We start from the raw sequence: 16,463 nt of genomic DNA on the forward strand, positions 1-16,463 counted from the left end.
CGTTGCAACGCTTTATAATATTCAGGTTTTCAAATCGTCAAAAGATGCATATACTGGCTATTTTTGAGCATGGTAAATGTTCAGTATTACTGCTTCCTCACAAATATCATAACTAAAAAGAAAATTTGCAAATCTGAAACAACTTTTTTTAAATTTTGTCAATTAACCTAAACGTGAAAAGACCCCTTTAAACGTCCGTTGCAGAATACGACTCGTCAGGATTAATTGAAGTTAAAATAATGGTATTTAAATTGCATCATCCCATCTCTGACTAATATGTTTTCCCTGAACTGACGTGGTTTTACGACTTGCTCTCAAATAAACTAATTTCGAGGGTAGTAAACACTTGTTTGCATGTGATTGTTTCATTTTGTCAACTGTATTTCTAAATTGCTTGTAAGCTTGCCAATCGGTTTACTTCGGATAATGTATTACTATTCGTTTGTGTAGATCTCGTAGGCGTGATGTTTTACGAATTAACGAATGTTACCTTTGATGATTATTTGGTTATATCGAATCCATGGAAGATATTATAAAAATGGATGCAACTTTTCATTGAATGAAGCTGCTGTAGAACTGATAAATCATAAGACACAAATTCTTCATGAAACTTATGAAAATTTGCTTATAATGAAACCTTTTTTACTTTCATACAGAGTGTGAAAAGAGAGTTTTAAGTCATAATAAACATGATCGCTAATAGAATTATCAGTTTCAAAACCTCTAGCTGCAACGATTAATAATAAATGACAATGGAATAAAACAATATGCGATAATGAGGCGTTACTGGAATTGGTGCATTTATCGCGTGTTGTTGGAAGGTAATATGCCTTTACATTTATGGTTTGAAATATTTATATGTGTTTGATGTATTTCTGAAACAAGACCTGTTTGTTAAATAGCGTGGGCTTGTTCAATGCAAATATTAAGTCTTTCCCAACAAATGACTGCATAATTTGGAGAGCTGTATACACAACCAATAACATAACTTTATGAGTGGTCATATGCAAGGACTCATAAGAATTCGGACTCTAGGTCAAGTATTTGTTAAGTTCTTAAATTATATGGAACGTAGGAAAGAAGACAGGCTGAGTGGTTTGAAAGATCTTTTCTAAACATAGATTATCTAAACATGCGAGTGCCTAAGAATCGTCGCATATTTCTAAATTATTGATTTCAGTAAAACTCACTAAAAATCTAATTTGTATGGCGTGCATTTTATATTATAATGAAGAATCGATAAAAATGATTTTACGTTAGTGCATTAGACGGTCTTTGATTTGCTTCTCTTCTACTAAATAGAAACAAAAGCGACAGCAAATAGAAAGGGAAGTACATTTTAACTTAATGCAAACATCGTTGACCTTCATTTAGTAGTATTTTCTATTAGTATAGTATTCGTTAATGGTAATATTGTGTTCACTGGCCCTTAAGCGTTATAAAAAAAATCAATACACGCTATACAGGTGGTGACAATAGCATTTAATCTGCAGCTTTATCTAATGAATTTATGCCTTTGTCGATACGTTTTTGTATAACAACCGTACACCAAGTGAATAGGGAAATATAACGTCGAATATACACTTTCGCACATCGCTGCATTCGAATATTAAATATATATACCGATAGATGATCGATTAAGAGTAACGTAAATAACCTTTGCGGGTAAAGGGACAATGAATGATTAAAATTCGATTTAACGCAAACATTCAACGTCGTAGTGCAATGTTTTAAGAGTTAAAGATTTGTGGAATAATATGTGTTAAGAAACGAAAACAATATAAAACGGAAAATAATACAAACCTACAAACAAAGTTGCTGGCAAAAACATTTTAAACACTGAAGCACCGGTGGTTTTAAATGAAATAGACACACTGCAATATTGTTTGTAATAAGAAAATACATTGTTCACTTAAAAAATTGACTAGGCGTTGTAGTAAATTATGGGATTCATTATAAAATATCCATATTTTCAAGTTTGCATAACAGTTTCTATTTTCATGCTTGCTTGTGTTTTCTGAGACTTAAGTCTGTTGAAGTCTGTCTGTAAGAATTGAAGTTTGTTATATCAAAGGACGAGAAAGACTCATCAATGAGCATCTGACAAAAGTTGACAGCATACATTAACTTGTACTGACTAATAAACACAATACATATTTATAAGCATATGCTGCGCTTTCGTTTTTGTGAACATCTTTCATAATTAAAATACACTTAGCTCCCTTTGAGTGTTGCCATCTAGAAACGGAAAATTCACAATTTAAGTTAAAATCGTCCCGTTTGTCGTATAAACTAGTTTTGATCAAATCATTATTAATAGTTAAATGTAAGTCTAAATACGCAGCGTCTGTATTGGATATACACGATCTATTTAAGACTAGTTCTTTTGGGTAGATTTTGTGAATATATTGTTCAAATAATGGATTATCTAAATTAAGTATGTCATCAATGTACCTACTAGAAAGGTTAAAACAATTAATCAAATCTACTTGCTTAGTTTTAGATAATTGTAACATAAATTCGCTTTCATAACAATATAAAAAAAGGTCAGCTTTAAGTGGCGCACAATTAGTACCCATAGGAACGCCAATAATTTGTTTAAATATTTTATCATTAAATTCAAGAAACAAGTTATCCAAAAGAAAAGTAAGTGCTGCACAAAAGTTAAGACCAGTCCACATGATGTAATTATCTAATATCTGATTAGTAAAAAAGCTGTTTTAGTGTTTAAAGCTAGATAAAAACACTTCTCTCTAGCAAAAGTTTTTTCAATCAAAGAAACAAGTTTGGATTTTATTAAAGCGTGAGAAAGCGTTGTATATAGTGTAGAAAAATCATAGTACTTACCTGTGACACCTTATATTTTTTATTTTCAATTTTATCAATAACTTCTAAGGTGTTTTTTATTGATCAAAATAGGTTAATATTACTATTTTCATAAACTTTATTACAAAATTTAGCTATATGATATCTTATAGCACTCAATGCAGATGTAAGATACACTGATAATTGTTTGGTGGTACAAGACACTGAATTAGCGATAAAACGACTTTATATGGCGTCTTATGTAATTTAGGTATCCAGTAAAGTGATGGCAATTTCTTGTCAGTGATATTGACTATTACATTTTGCTTTATGCATTGGGCAATATGGTCGGTAATAATTTCATTAGGTTGCTTATTGTACTCACAATATGATGTAGTTTGTGAAAGTTCTTGTAAAATAGTTTGAACATAAAACACTCTTCATATTATTATAACATTATAAGCAGCCTTATCAGCAGGAACTAAGACGAATTTAGAGTTTAAGTCTTCAAGCAATTTACAGAGATTTTGTTTATTAAATTTAGGTGAATGTGGTAGGACCAACGTATGTATATCATAAAAACAATATTTTTTCAGTAGAGTAGACTTTATTTACCTCGTCTATAGGTATGTGCAAGTCGAGACCATCCTGCTGAATGCCGTACACATATTACATTGTATTTGTTAGTAGCACAAATATGAGTTAATATTTCCAGAGAGATATACAAACACATCATGGTTAAAATTGATGTAATTTATATATATGGACATTGTTAAAATCATACCACAAGAATTCATTGTATTATAATAGAATTATGAGCACATAGAACACATATCATTTTTAACGATCCAGTAGGTTAATAAGGGATAAGATTACTTGTGCACAAATGAAATTAAAAAAAGGATGTATATTTTGTAATACATATTTTGTTACAATGAATTATATTGGCTTTGGTTAATTGTACGACTATTCTTACAAGTAACCAATTTGCGAATTCGCTATTTTGTTTAGTCGTCTCTCTTGGAATTCGCGTGATAAAAGTAGACTTCTCTTAATTCCTGGAACATTCGGGATTTTGTTAGTTTGTTTAAAGATTTAAATCGTCTTTTTAATTGCGATGAGTAATATATTGATAGGACTCATTTTCCATAAAAATTCCAAGAATCATGTTCTGAAAGAGAGTGTAGGCATACTGGCATTATTTATATTCTTTTGTAAAATCTTAAAAGATTGTGTTGATGTGCTCACAACCTCAGTTAAAGTTCTTCATATTTATTACCAAATGTGCATTTATAATCACATAGTATTCTAGTATGTAAAAATTGCATATAAGTATTTCTGATTATTTAAAAAACAAAACTGTAAAAATACTTATAGTCTATATTATCTATATTATTATCACCAATTCATGTATAACTGTATTTAAATAATTGATCTTGTATCATATTTTAAACCCTATAAAAAATAGCTTCATTCATTTGGGTTTTATTAAATTTATTACAATTAATCTTATTTCTTAAAGGTTAAATTAGATTTAATATGATTATTAAATGCTGAAATATGCTTTTGACACCGTGACACTTTCGATTATTAAAACTTGGAGATGACGACGGCGAGCGCGGCGCACAGAACCGTTGTCATGGAAATAGCGAGGGTACTGGATCCGTTGCAGAGCCCGCTTTCACAGTAACAGGCTGCATTGTCTCCCGACCCCGTGCACCAGTTGCCAACAGCAAGTGGAGAACATTCTCTTGAAACGACTGTAAACACAAAACGTAAAGTCCTTATACCAAATCTGCTTCTGGATGCGTTGATGGGAGTGTGATTTTAATAAAACTTCGCAAGATATTTTATGCCAGTTACAATTTAAATTAATTGCACTAACGTAGGTATAATACATAAAACACGGTACAAATGAAAACACTTCCACAAACATAACACATATTATTGTTAAACATTGGCAGAGGTGAAAGAAAAAGTGTTTCTTTAAATAAAATAAGCAAATCAGTGTGGTTCATATACATTATTAAAATTATTGCCAGTATTTATTCTAAAATACTTACCGCCATTAATCTTTGTCTTGATGCAGCCTAGGCATATGGCTAAAGTACTTTCCAAACTGGTACCTGAAGAAATAAATTGCTTAATAATAAAGATGTTATTGTTTTAAGAACTTTGGTTTATTTTGTGTTTTGTAATTTAAAATGGCTTCAATAACAATCAGTGGTATGTCCAAAATATCAAAACAGATGTTTATTTTTATTCAATATAAAACATATAATGTGTACATGTATATGACCATAAAACAAAGTGATACTATGTAGCAGCAATAATATTCAAAAACATGTTACACAAGATATGCTTATTATATTTTTTGACTATGTGGTTTCCTTTTGATTGAAAAAAAAGTTAATATGTATTTTTGTTCTTTAGTTGTTTGAAATAGGTGTTTAAAAAAAAAAACAGGAACAGTTATGAATAATGATGAGTTGCATAATGTGTGTAGAAAGCTAACTGGACTTGTTATGAAAGTTTAATGTTTTTCCATTTTTGTTCAAATATATGAAGTGTATCATTGTTAAGCGCTATTTCTTTTTCGATTTGAATCTTCAGTTTTAAATCATTGATAAAACAGTTCATTGTAAGCACTTGTTTTCTGCGTTTCATGCTGAATATAAAATATTTCATTAATATAATTATGTATTTTGAAGGTATTTACCCCCAAACTGATGTCTAAGAGAGATAGTTTAACATTTAATTGTTGTTTCTCTAGAAAGGTTGTCAGTTGATTCCATAGATGTTGAATATGTTTACACTCCCAGAAAAGGTGTTCTATTGTTTCAATATGTTCACTACATATATCACAAAGATTTGTATTGGATAGGTTGCACTTAAAAAGATATGTATTTGTAGCTATAATTCTCTTGATGTATTTATATTGAAAATTTCTCAGTATGCTATCAGTAGTTGATTTATATGGCATGACATATATTTGTTTCCAATTTAATTCTTTTTCCCCAAGAATATTTTGCCATTTAGTTTGAGCTTCAGATATTTCGGCAGGGGTTTTAATTTGAAGTGTATAAAATATTTTGTTTGTTTTGTTTTGTTTTGCAATTATGTTTTCTACGAAAGTTTTTTGAGTACGTGGTGTGTTATTTGTATTGATAACAGTTTTAATATGTATAGGTATACTTTTGATCAATGTGTAGTACATTAGGAAGTTTCTTATAGGTATTTCGAATATGTAGCATAAGTTATCAAAAGAATAGAAGTCGTTTATTCTGAAGTCGCATAATTGATCTACATATTTTATGTTTTGTTCGAACCTATTTTTATAGAAAAAGTTTTATTATGTGTTGTTATGTCTTTATTGTTCCATAGAAAACAGATGTTAGTACAACAAAATGAATTCATATATTGTTAGTTTATATCTATTTGAAAATATGATAATATATGAGCCCTGATTTTCTTCTTGGTATTTCTTATAATAAATTAATTTATTTGGTTTGATACTGCAATGCGCAAATATTTGTTTTATGTACTTTTGCAATGTGGTCTTGTACTTTTTTTCCAAATATTTATCCTTTTAATGAAGAAGTTCAACTAAGCAATAACGGATATATTCATAGAATGCGTAAAATAATAATTTTCATAAGTAAAAACGTAAAGTGTGTTTTCAAAACATTAATAACAGTAATGGCTGAAAAAATGTATTAACTGTATAATTTCATTCATTAATGATCGTTAGTCAAAATCGCTAAATGCATAACACTTCGAAAGACATTTCTTAAAATGTGTATATATTACTTAGTCAGAGATAAAATATGGAGCCGATCCGAAAATCCAAATGGTCAGCGCATGCGAGGTCTTAGTTGCTGATCACATTTCAGTATAGTGATGTTGCATATATTTTTTTCAATAATTCTACCAGATATAATAACGCAAACAAAACAAAGATACCACCATTTCAGTCTCATAGCATACTTTTTGTGAACGGGTCCGAACAGCTGTCACTACTCGTAGTCCCTGTGCATACGTAACACTTGAAGACTGCATCCACATTGGAAACTGAAACCACCGATTGCCGGTAATTTTGATTTGTAATCTGTTACATATGTACACACGATAACACAAAATGTTTAGATAATATAGTGACGAGCTATTGAATAAGCAGTTCTATAGAACACACTATATAAACCAGAGATTTCTATTTGACGCAGATCCCTGCATTTTTACACAATACTTGGTTTGTTTTTACAGAAGTAAACTTTCTTCATTGCGTCTCTTTGACCAAACAAAACCCTGACCAGCGAGCAAAGATAAATCATACACATAACAAGTGCTATCATAATTACCCAGCTGTGCTACTTGTTTACATGACACGTGTGTATTTAACATACCCTCTATTGATTAAAGAGACCACAAAGGGCGTCGTTTATCTTAACCCAATTTCATTCGTGTCCCTAAAATATATGTATCAATGGAAAAAGCACAATGACAGCTCTTTGTACAAAATTCTCTTTAGTTAACTACTGGTAGATACTTGGTGTGTATGCGTTTATCATTGCCTTGATATGAATATTTTATAAATTTGAGCGCACATACCAAACACGTTCAATAGCTCAATAATGAAATTGCCGTTCCCAAGAGAATTCATTTATGTCAAATGGTCTCGTTCTAATAACCACATTCTTTGGTTGTAAACAAGTATCAATAGGATATTTCAGAATGCTAGGATAGGATAATACCCATTCTAAATTAATGTCAAATGATTATTTATTTTCTAAATGACTACCATGTGGAACTCTTTATGCAAGTGTCGTGTCAGGTAACTAAAATTTTAAACTGTGGAGTTGCATTCATAAGATGTTAAATTAAAAAAACGTTTATTGCAATAGACCTTTTATTAAAATGGAATCAAATTACAAGTACTGTTATCCTATTAAGTCATCAATTTTGAAATGGCTTCCACTGATAACTGATTTTCAACACAAGACGCAGTCAATAAATATGAACTGTTTCTTTTCATTTCTTTACAATCAGATTTTTAAAGCTTGTCTATGCATTGGCTTATTATGGAACCAAATTGAAGACGTAAATAACGTTACTCTAAAACCAGAAGGATCAGGGGTTTGATATTAATTGTGTAACATTTGATAGTTGTCCTCGTTTACGTGTTGCTAAAATCATACCCCACGGATCAAAAGGAACTACGACCCTGGGTCACATCATTTATATGTACTGACATAGCAATTAACTTAAAAAGAATTGTAACCTTTGAAACCGCAAGATGAATTGGTTAACTGCTTTTTGTGTGCGACATCGTATGGTGGTATTCTACTAAGCTTGTTCAAAACATATCCCTGTGGTCAAAATCAATTGGACTCTATGGATAACTTGTCAAGTGCACCAGGTGGCGTGACAATATTGTTGAACATTTGTTTTTATTTTTTCCGTATAATAATTCCCACATTGCACGCATGATTGCACTCAAACCTGCGGGGTAGACTTCTACGTACAGTGGTGCAGTTTACCTCTTGAACAACAAGCAGCTGTATTAGTGTGTCAAACACGCCATCGCGTCAAATTGTGTACGTAACTTGATTAACTGTACTTATTTGTATTTCGTGCCTATACATAATAGTTCAAACTCACGTGTATATAAGTATACTCTGTTTATGTTGTCAATGTTAACCGAGTTTAACACTTACGACGTGTAAGATATTGTACTATGTATACATTATTATGTTTATGCTTTTTGTTAATTATTGCTTATAATGTCTGATAATTTGTTCAGCTCTTCATGTATTTGGAAGAGATAGAGTTATATATGTGAAATATGCACCATTTAACACAAAATAACAATTTCAATCAAAGCAATTTTTTATAAATAAATTGTATTAGTCATCGAACCGAAGATGACTCTTTATAAAATAATACAAGCAATTTATAGGCATTTCGATTTAAACAGATGCTGAAAAACGCACAATGCTTTGATTACATTTGTTTATGTGATCAGGTAAAACATTTAATAAATCATCATTATTATCATCATCGCTTTGTTTATAAGTATAATGCATAAGAAAACAACGTATCTGGAATAAATAAATAAATTAATTTTACCAGATAGAATGGCGACCAGCACGTATGCCAACACTACGGTATTTGTTCCAACCATGTTTCTTTATTGATACAAGTCTATCAAATGAAAACTGGTGGGTAACGTACCCGATATATGAAGCCTGATTCCTTAGTTGCGCATGAAACATACTTAAGTGCGCATGCGTGCAAATAACTAAACATACGTACACATGAGTACAAAACATTAAATTTTAAAGAAGCACCGGATGACGAATGTAAACCTGTATCGATTTTCAGTAAGACTTAAACGCGTCGTTGATTTAATTCAATATTGTATTTATCAGTTTGTATGAGTACATATGAAGCAATCCTTTAAAGACAGTATACTACGGAATAAACCTATTTGGTGTTTTTCAATGTGTTTGCATTTTATTGAAATAAGTGTACGAACATTTTGATTATTAATTTAAATGTTCTGATAACAAGTGTTGTGCCACGTACCATTTTTAAATCAAATAAAACATGTAAACTTGTATTATAGGTATACGTAAAGAAAGGGTATCTGGTGGTTAAGATTGTTCCATTATTTAAATGGTATTGTTCACTCTAGACCGATCTCTAAATACATTTCACAACTCAGCCTTGTTCACTTCCGACAACAGTCTGAAAACGCGCGCGAGGTGTTCATCAAGTTTTGTTTATGCTCATAGTAAGCATATTAAAGGGACCTTTTCACAGACTTTGGCATGTATTGAAGTTTTTCATCAAATGCTTTATATTGATTAATGTAAACATTGATTCTATAAAGCTCCAGTAAAAACAAGAATACAATTATAGAAAGAAAAAAGTAAAGTTTTAAATCATCAAAAGATGCATATAATGGTTATTTTAGTGCATCGTTCATGTTCATGTTCACTGTTTCCTCACAAATATCATAACTACAACGACAATTTGCGAATAGGAAACAAATTTTTTTTAATTTTGTAAATTTACCAAAACGTGAAATTGCTTCCTTTAAGAGGAAGATTGACGCCTCTGCAAATAAATGTCATTCAGGTGGATGTCGAGATAACAACAAGAGCTGTGTTTGTGAAGCACAGTGCCCTCCCCCACGTACTGCAATTTCAAGCCGCTCAGCAGCTAGATAGCAATAGAAAATGTCATGACGAGGTTAGGGTTAATTGATAGTTGACAAATTTACGGACAATTTTACGAACCTTTGGCATTCCTCTAAAGTAACCATTCGTACTGGCCTCTTTCAAGGTCGCTTTCAGATACTGACTTGATATTTGTTGTGTTAGTCTACAGGCATGACCAACAAAGCCTAGAAGGATTTTTAATAGGCTATATGTACAGTATAATAATTCAAGACCTAACTTTCAGTCATATAACGGTGGAATGTGAACATATCAATACATCCTTGCCCGCTGTCCAAGGCATGTAATTTCGTCAACCATGTATTAACCGGAACAAAAATCGCACCTTATGTGTTAAGCATGTCGGTAGACTCACAAACCAAAAACCAGAATAATATCTGCAGGCGTTGAGAAAAAAACATGTACATGGAACGCCGAACAGACGGAGAGACATACAGACGGACGAATGGACAGACGAACGGAGAGACAGATGGACGGACGGACAGTGCGATTGTAAAATGCCACCCTACCGGAGGCTTAACACATTATCAGTGATGATTTAATGCATGGGTATCTGGTATTTATATTTATTTATGAGAATGCTTTCCATACAATTGCTCCCTACTATGCTAGAGACCATAGCCACGTTTCTTGTGTACATTTTAGGGATGAGATGCGGCGCAATTTATATGGACGGAAAATGTTCAGAGGGTTGAACAAGAGGATGCTGTTTTTGCCGGGCGTTTAGTTTTTCTGACAATGAGGCATTTCATCGGTATATGGATGGTTATAAAAATTTACATTACAATATTTTGTATAAATAGCAGATAAATGCATTAGTATTTCTGACATCGTTCGTTTGCAAACATGTATTTGTATTTTCGATATCGAAATATAAAACAAAGACGTAAAACCTTTGAAAACTTGCCGTCTTTTTACGACGTTTCAAAACAACACCTGGCTATCCAAAGGTTCATTTTCGACCCTTTGTATCATCTCCGACTTTATGTTTGATTGCGTGCGATGCGTGTTTTGCCATACGCACATTTCCATTTGGAACATGGACACTAAATAAGATGTGAGACTCAGACATCGACAGCTGTGCCCCGCTTGTCCTTTTGTGTTAGATGACACGAGAGAATTAACACCCAGGGCATCGAAAACTGAGCCCTGCATGTCCTTTTGAATTATTTGACAAGAGTTTCTTGAAACAACGAGTATGAGACGCAATATAGCGATCAAGATAGTAGTTTAAGCGATGATAACCAAATATGTTCAAATAAATCGGTTGATCAAACCAAAGATGACCAACATGATGAAGAATACAATGATTAAAGTGATTTTGATGACGATGACGAAGATAATTTCATAACTCAAAAAGATTCCAATGATCAAGATGTAGATGTACATGATACAGAAATGTGTTGGGTTTGCAGAATAAGTGATAACGACGATATAATAGAAGATCATTAAAGGGACGACACCTTCCGCTTAAGCTGCATTTTTACTAAGAAGAGACTTTATAAAACGAAAAATATCATTAAAGCGAAAAGCATTGTCCCTGATTAGTCTTTGAATAATGCACAGGCTAATCTTGGAAGACACTTTACGCACATGCATTAAACTCACTGTTTAAAGAGCAAGGCTCATTTGGTTTTTTTTTTAGTTGTTTGCGTAGCGAACAGCTAATGTTGTTTCTCAAAATTTCAAGTTGTTTCGGCTTATCTACGGAAAGCCTACTACCTGCCACACATGCCGAATCTGCGCTAGAAAGAGTTGTATAATTTATGTAACAGGCTTGAGTTCTCCAACTATATTCATTCACAAATGGAAACACTATATGAATATCGTGTTAAATGTAATAGTTTCGAACAGAGCTTATATAGAAAATACTCAACAAAAAATGATTGTATTATACGTGTCGCGGAAGAGATTGTTTATGAACGATTAAGATTGTTTATAAATGATTACGAGTTATTAACATAGTCCACTTTCTGCTGCGTCTTCATGCCGTAGTATTTTTGCGCAGCTCATTCATAATCTGAGGCTATTAATAGATGCGGCTGCCGATAAACATAGAGAGTCCAATGACACGGGTGATAACAACGCAACAGTATAAGGTCACGCTTGGTAATCTGAGGCTATTAATAGATTCGGGAAAACAACGCAATAGTATAAGTTTACGCTTGTTTATATTTTCAATTTATAAAACGTTGAACATGAGTTCAACAATAACTTCAGGGATACGATAGACAACAGCAAAAATGCTTCATAATCGCTAAAACCGGATATACCAAACAGTTAAATATAACACAAATGATCTGTTTCGTAACCTCGTTCATGCTTCTACAGCGGGGATTTCTGGGAAACGTTCTTTAGTTCTGAACAGATAGCGGCGATCTTTTGTATTTACGGGTGGACATTTCTTTTGGGGTTATAAAACTGTAATATTGTTACCATATAAAGCAACAACAACTACATATTTGTAACATGATGCTGTATAATATACTGATATACTGCTTTTAATATATTTGCCAATCAAATATATGATGTGAGTTTGTATCCGTTATTTGTAAAGTGTAAATTGCACAGTACCGGTAGGTCATTATAAAACACATACTCTTCAGTCAGTTTACACATTTTCTCTGTCTTACAAATATATTTTTATATCGTACTATCAAATCTCGCAATTAGTACCATCGGACTATCAAATATTCTACCGTATTGGACGCGCGTCCAATACGTTCCATACTAAACAGTGCGAGTTGATGGGGGCATTTTTAGAGTCTTCCTTAAAATATAATTGACGACAAATTGAAAAGTTCTACAGTATGTGGAAACTAGGACTATAACAGATCCGTGGAAATTCTGATAAATTACATTTTAAAACATCGTTTTTGAAATGATTTTAGTTAATAGCTAATGGTAAATTTCTTGACACACGAGTTGTTTACAACTTGCGTATCATAACGCAATTACTGATATTGATCAGTGCTGGCGCTCATTCGGCATTAATCTCAGCTCCGTGCTTATTAAAATGTAACATTATATTGCAAAGACGTCTGTCAAATAAGACAATATTATTATTAAATACAAGACAATTACCGGACTATAAACATTGATATTGATTTGTCAACCTGCTCTCTTTCTCTATAGGTTACTATGGATGGTTTATTTTATATATAAGGACAGTTTTGAAATCTGCCGATGAGCATACTTTATAAGGTTAAAAGAAAAATATAATTATATGACCTTGTCAAAAATGTTCATTGAACAAAAATTATGAAATTTTCATCAATTAAATTACAGGGTCATTATTGGCTCTTTGTCAACCTTGTCCTATGAAACATCGATGATAGTAATACATGTTGGTCTTTATAGGTATACAGGGCATATTAGCACGATTTAATATCAGCATTTTATAGCATTTTGGTTTGCACGAAATCTAATAAAAATACGTCAAATAATCAATATTTGATACATAGTATATTAAAACAATTATTGTTCATGTTCAATTAATATGAAAGTGACGAATTCGCGAACAAGAGAGACGTCACATCTTTTATGTTCTGTTTTTCAAATGCATCGTATATTCGAATATATCCGTTTGGACTTGGTCTTATAAAAAAGTAAATAAAAGCGCTGAAGGCACTGTAGGTGTTCGCTGTTGTATACGTTTAGACGCAACTCAGTTTAAAAAATGTTAAAGCTTTTTATTTTGCAAGTTTTAAATGAACCCAGCCCATGCAAATTTATAAAGAGTGTGCCTTAAAGCACAGTTCCAGATGTTTTTTTTGAATCATTAATAAAAAAATATAATGTAGGCTTCATTTTGGGAAAACAGGGCTTAATGCATATGCATTAATTGTCATACCAGTACCATAGACTCTCATTAAACGAAAAACATAAAATCAGAAACGTCGTCCTTGATTAGCTTATGCGCATTTCACATGCTTATCAGTGTGCACAGGCTAATCTTATTTGACATGCATTCCCCGTTTTCCCTGAAAGCAGCCAATATGTACATATTTCAATGATAAACACTTGACTGGCCAATGTCGTCTTAAAAGCTGTTAACTGTGCTCTGTTACATTAGCGTGAGCTAACGCTCACACTAATAAAACCATGAACAATATAACAATATCCTAAATAGCAACTAGCCCATCACATGGCGCAAAGCATATATGAAAAACATTTCCCCAAATGTTACTTAAAATAATTTGCGGAAGAAAGTTTGTTAATAGAAATGCTTATAAAACTGTATTCAAGTTTCAGAGTATTTTTACGCTTGAAAACAATTTTATATCTGATTTATATTTCTATAAGCATCCGGATGTCAAAATAGTTTTGTTTAATATGTTAAGGCCCGGTCACACCGCCAGAACTTTGCTGAGCGTTCCTTGAACGGTATGAAGAGGGGCCGAATTTCGGCAACGCTCGTCACCGCGCACAAAATAGGGAAAAAATCGAAAATACGGGCGTTGCCAAAGCGGTGCACCGCTGAAGCAAGCGTTGGTTAAGCGTTGGTTTAACGGTAGTGAGCGGTAGCGAGCGTTGGTTTAGCGGTGACGCGAATGTTGATAGAGCGGCGTTTTGCGCATGCGCGCGTCGGCTCGGTGGGAGTTTAAAATTGGTATAGCGGCAAACCGCTTCTGAATACGGAACTGAACGGATCGCTTTGATAGACGTTCTTATATTTTTTTTTATAGAAGTCGATAGTTGAAGTTCATCATGCCACGTAGATAAAAGAAGTGGAAGGCTGGGGATGGAGAGGCAGCAGCCTAGGTAGCCCACTAGTTGTGTCAAGAAATATTCAAAACTGTGAAAAAATACTGTTATGTATTTAACTTCAACATTTTTAATTTATAATTCATTTGTTATATTTTGCAGAGATCAGTAATGCCACATCAGAATCCACTGCTAGGACAGCCACTGTTAACACAGCCACTGCTTCAACAGCCCAGGCAGGGACAGCTATTGATGAAGGTTATCGCCAATAGAAATATTAAATTTAGTGATGATAATAATAATAATAATTATAATAATAATAACTATAATCTTTTAATCACTTTGACATTGTTCATGTAATATTCATTTGCTTTATTTTGCAGAGACCAGTAATGCCACACCAGAATCCACTAATAGCACACCCACTGCTAACACAGTCATAGCGACTGCTACCACAAAACAGGCAGGGGCAGCTGCTGATGAAGGTAATCACCAATGAAAATGTATGAAATGAAATGATAATGATAATCATTTTAATAATAATCTTTAAATTACGTTGACCTGGCTTATTTATTATTCATTTGTTATTTTTTGCAGACTCTGATGACGGGCCCGTGAAGGCCCTGACACAGGACCGGCCTGACAATGAGGAAATACCACCCGGTGATGACCAACCTGAGGAGGTCCGTGCTACTGCTGGTGCTGAAGGTAATGATAATGTGATAATATGCAATGAAAAATCAATACAAATTGATCTAAATAATATATGTTCCATTTATACATTTATTATTTCTATTGAACTGTTATATTTTTTAGACTCTGAACGGGACGATGAACAGCGTTGCCGCAGAAGTTTCGTCGCAAGGCCCTACTGCTCGACAATGACACTCAGGAGCCACTCATCGAGTGGGTCCGGGAGCAAGAACTTTTGTGGAGGAAGGGGGCCACCGATTACAAGGATACAAAGAAGAAGACGGAACTTTGGATTAGGAAGGCAAGAGAGTTGAATATTGAGGAGGGAGCTGAAGTTCTCAGGACATGGTGGAAGTCCGGGACCAGGCTGCAGCGAACTTGACGGATAGAGAAATGTTCATCAAGAGAAACTGCGCCTTCCTGCACAAGGAGGTAAAGCCCAGGAAAGGCCAGCCACTTAGAAACATGCCCCTCACACATAAAACTTTAGCAAACCAGCCTCCAAAAGCCCAGCCCTCGGCGTCGACAAGCATCTCTCGCAACACTCACCCACACTCACCTTCTACCAGCAGCGGCCGCATTGCTACCAGCCCCAGACTCAGCATTACGGCTTCCAGCAGCAGCCTCAGCCTGAGCACCAGCCTCAGCACTTCCAGCAATTGCAGACACCCAGAGGCAGCCAGCCATCCTCCACCCCAAGGACCTCCAGCGCAGGACTCATGTCAGACATGCCGAAGTTTTACTCCTTTAACCAAGCTAACATGAGCGCCGTCAGCGAGGGGTGCATTCTCCAGGACCTTCAAAGGCTGGATATTAATGCTCCATCCATACCAATCCCCGCCACAGCTCAAGGGCCTGATGATTTACTGGCAAAAATAAGGGCCACCGTTGAGGAGGATTGAGACTGCTTGTGATGTGTTGAAGAGACTGCTCAGTTATTTCATGTGATTTTTGTTTAAGGTATGAGCTGGCAAGCTGTTTTGATATTTATCTTTTATGTGCAGTTGTGTGTTTGGG

At 33.7% G+C, this 16,463-nt stretch overlaps 2 protein-coding genes across 2 annotated transcripts in view; one reads left to right on the plus strand and one right to left on the minus strand.

Annotated features, from left to right (window-relative positions):
* LOC127840923 (uncharacterized) overlaps window positions 1–15,774 on the plus strand; it is a 43,130-nt gene extending 27,356 nt beyond the window's left edge. Inside the window, exons 2-5 of the mRNA XM_052369388.1 lie at window positions 14,916–15,011; window positions 15,137–15,238; window positions 15,351–15,461; window positions 15,570–15,774. Of these exons, the coding sequence (XP_052225348.1) occupies window positions 14,916–15,011; window positions 15,137–15,238; window positions 15,351–15,461; window positions 15,570–15,760 (500 nt within the window). The 3' untranslated portion in view covers window positions 15,761–15,774. The remainder of the gene's footprint in view (window positions 1–14,915; window positions 15,012–15,136; window positions 15,239–15,350; window positions 15,462–15,569) is intronic.
* On the minus strand, window positions 3,394–9,094 carry LOC127840926 (uncharacterized). Its single transcript, XM_052369393.1, has 4 exons — window positions 8,932–9,094; window positions 6,793–6,876; window positions 4,869–4,931; window positions 3,394–4,565 (listed from the first exon to the last, which is right to left on the minus strand). Exons 1-4 carry the CDS (start codon window positions 8,984–8,986, stop codon window positions 4,396–4,398), a joined length of 372 nt encoding a protein of 123 aa, XP_052225353.1. The 5' UTR covers window positions 8,987–9,094; the 3' UTR covers window positions 3,394–4,395.
* Window positions 15,775–16,463: the final 689 nt, after the last annotated feature.

This window comes from Dreissena polymorpha, chromosome 8 (genome assembly GCF_020536995.1).
Source record: "Dreissena polymorpha isolate Duluth1 chromosome 8, UMN_Dpol_1.0, whole genome shotgun sequence".
NCBI lineage: Eukaryota > Metazoa > Mollusca > Bivalvia > Myida > Dreissenidae > Dreissena > Dreissena polymorpha.

Coding starts and splice junctions, on each gene's coding strand:
- LOC127840926 (XM_052369393.1), bottom strand. CDS start 8,986: ATGGTTGGAACAAATACCGTAGTGTTGGCATACGTGCTGGTCGCCATT. Junction 4,932..6,792: donor TTCGGACCCGTTCACAAAAA/GTATGCTATGAG, acceptor TTATTTCTTCAG/GTACCAGTTTGGAAAGTACT. Junction 4,566..4,868: donor CAAGACAAAGATTAATGGCG/GTAAGTATTTTA, acceptor TTGTGTTTACAG/TCGTTTCAAGAGAATGTTCT.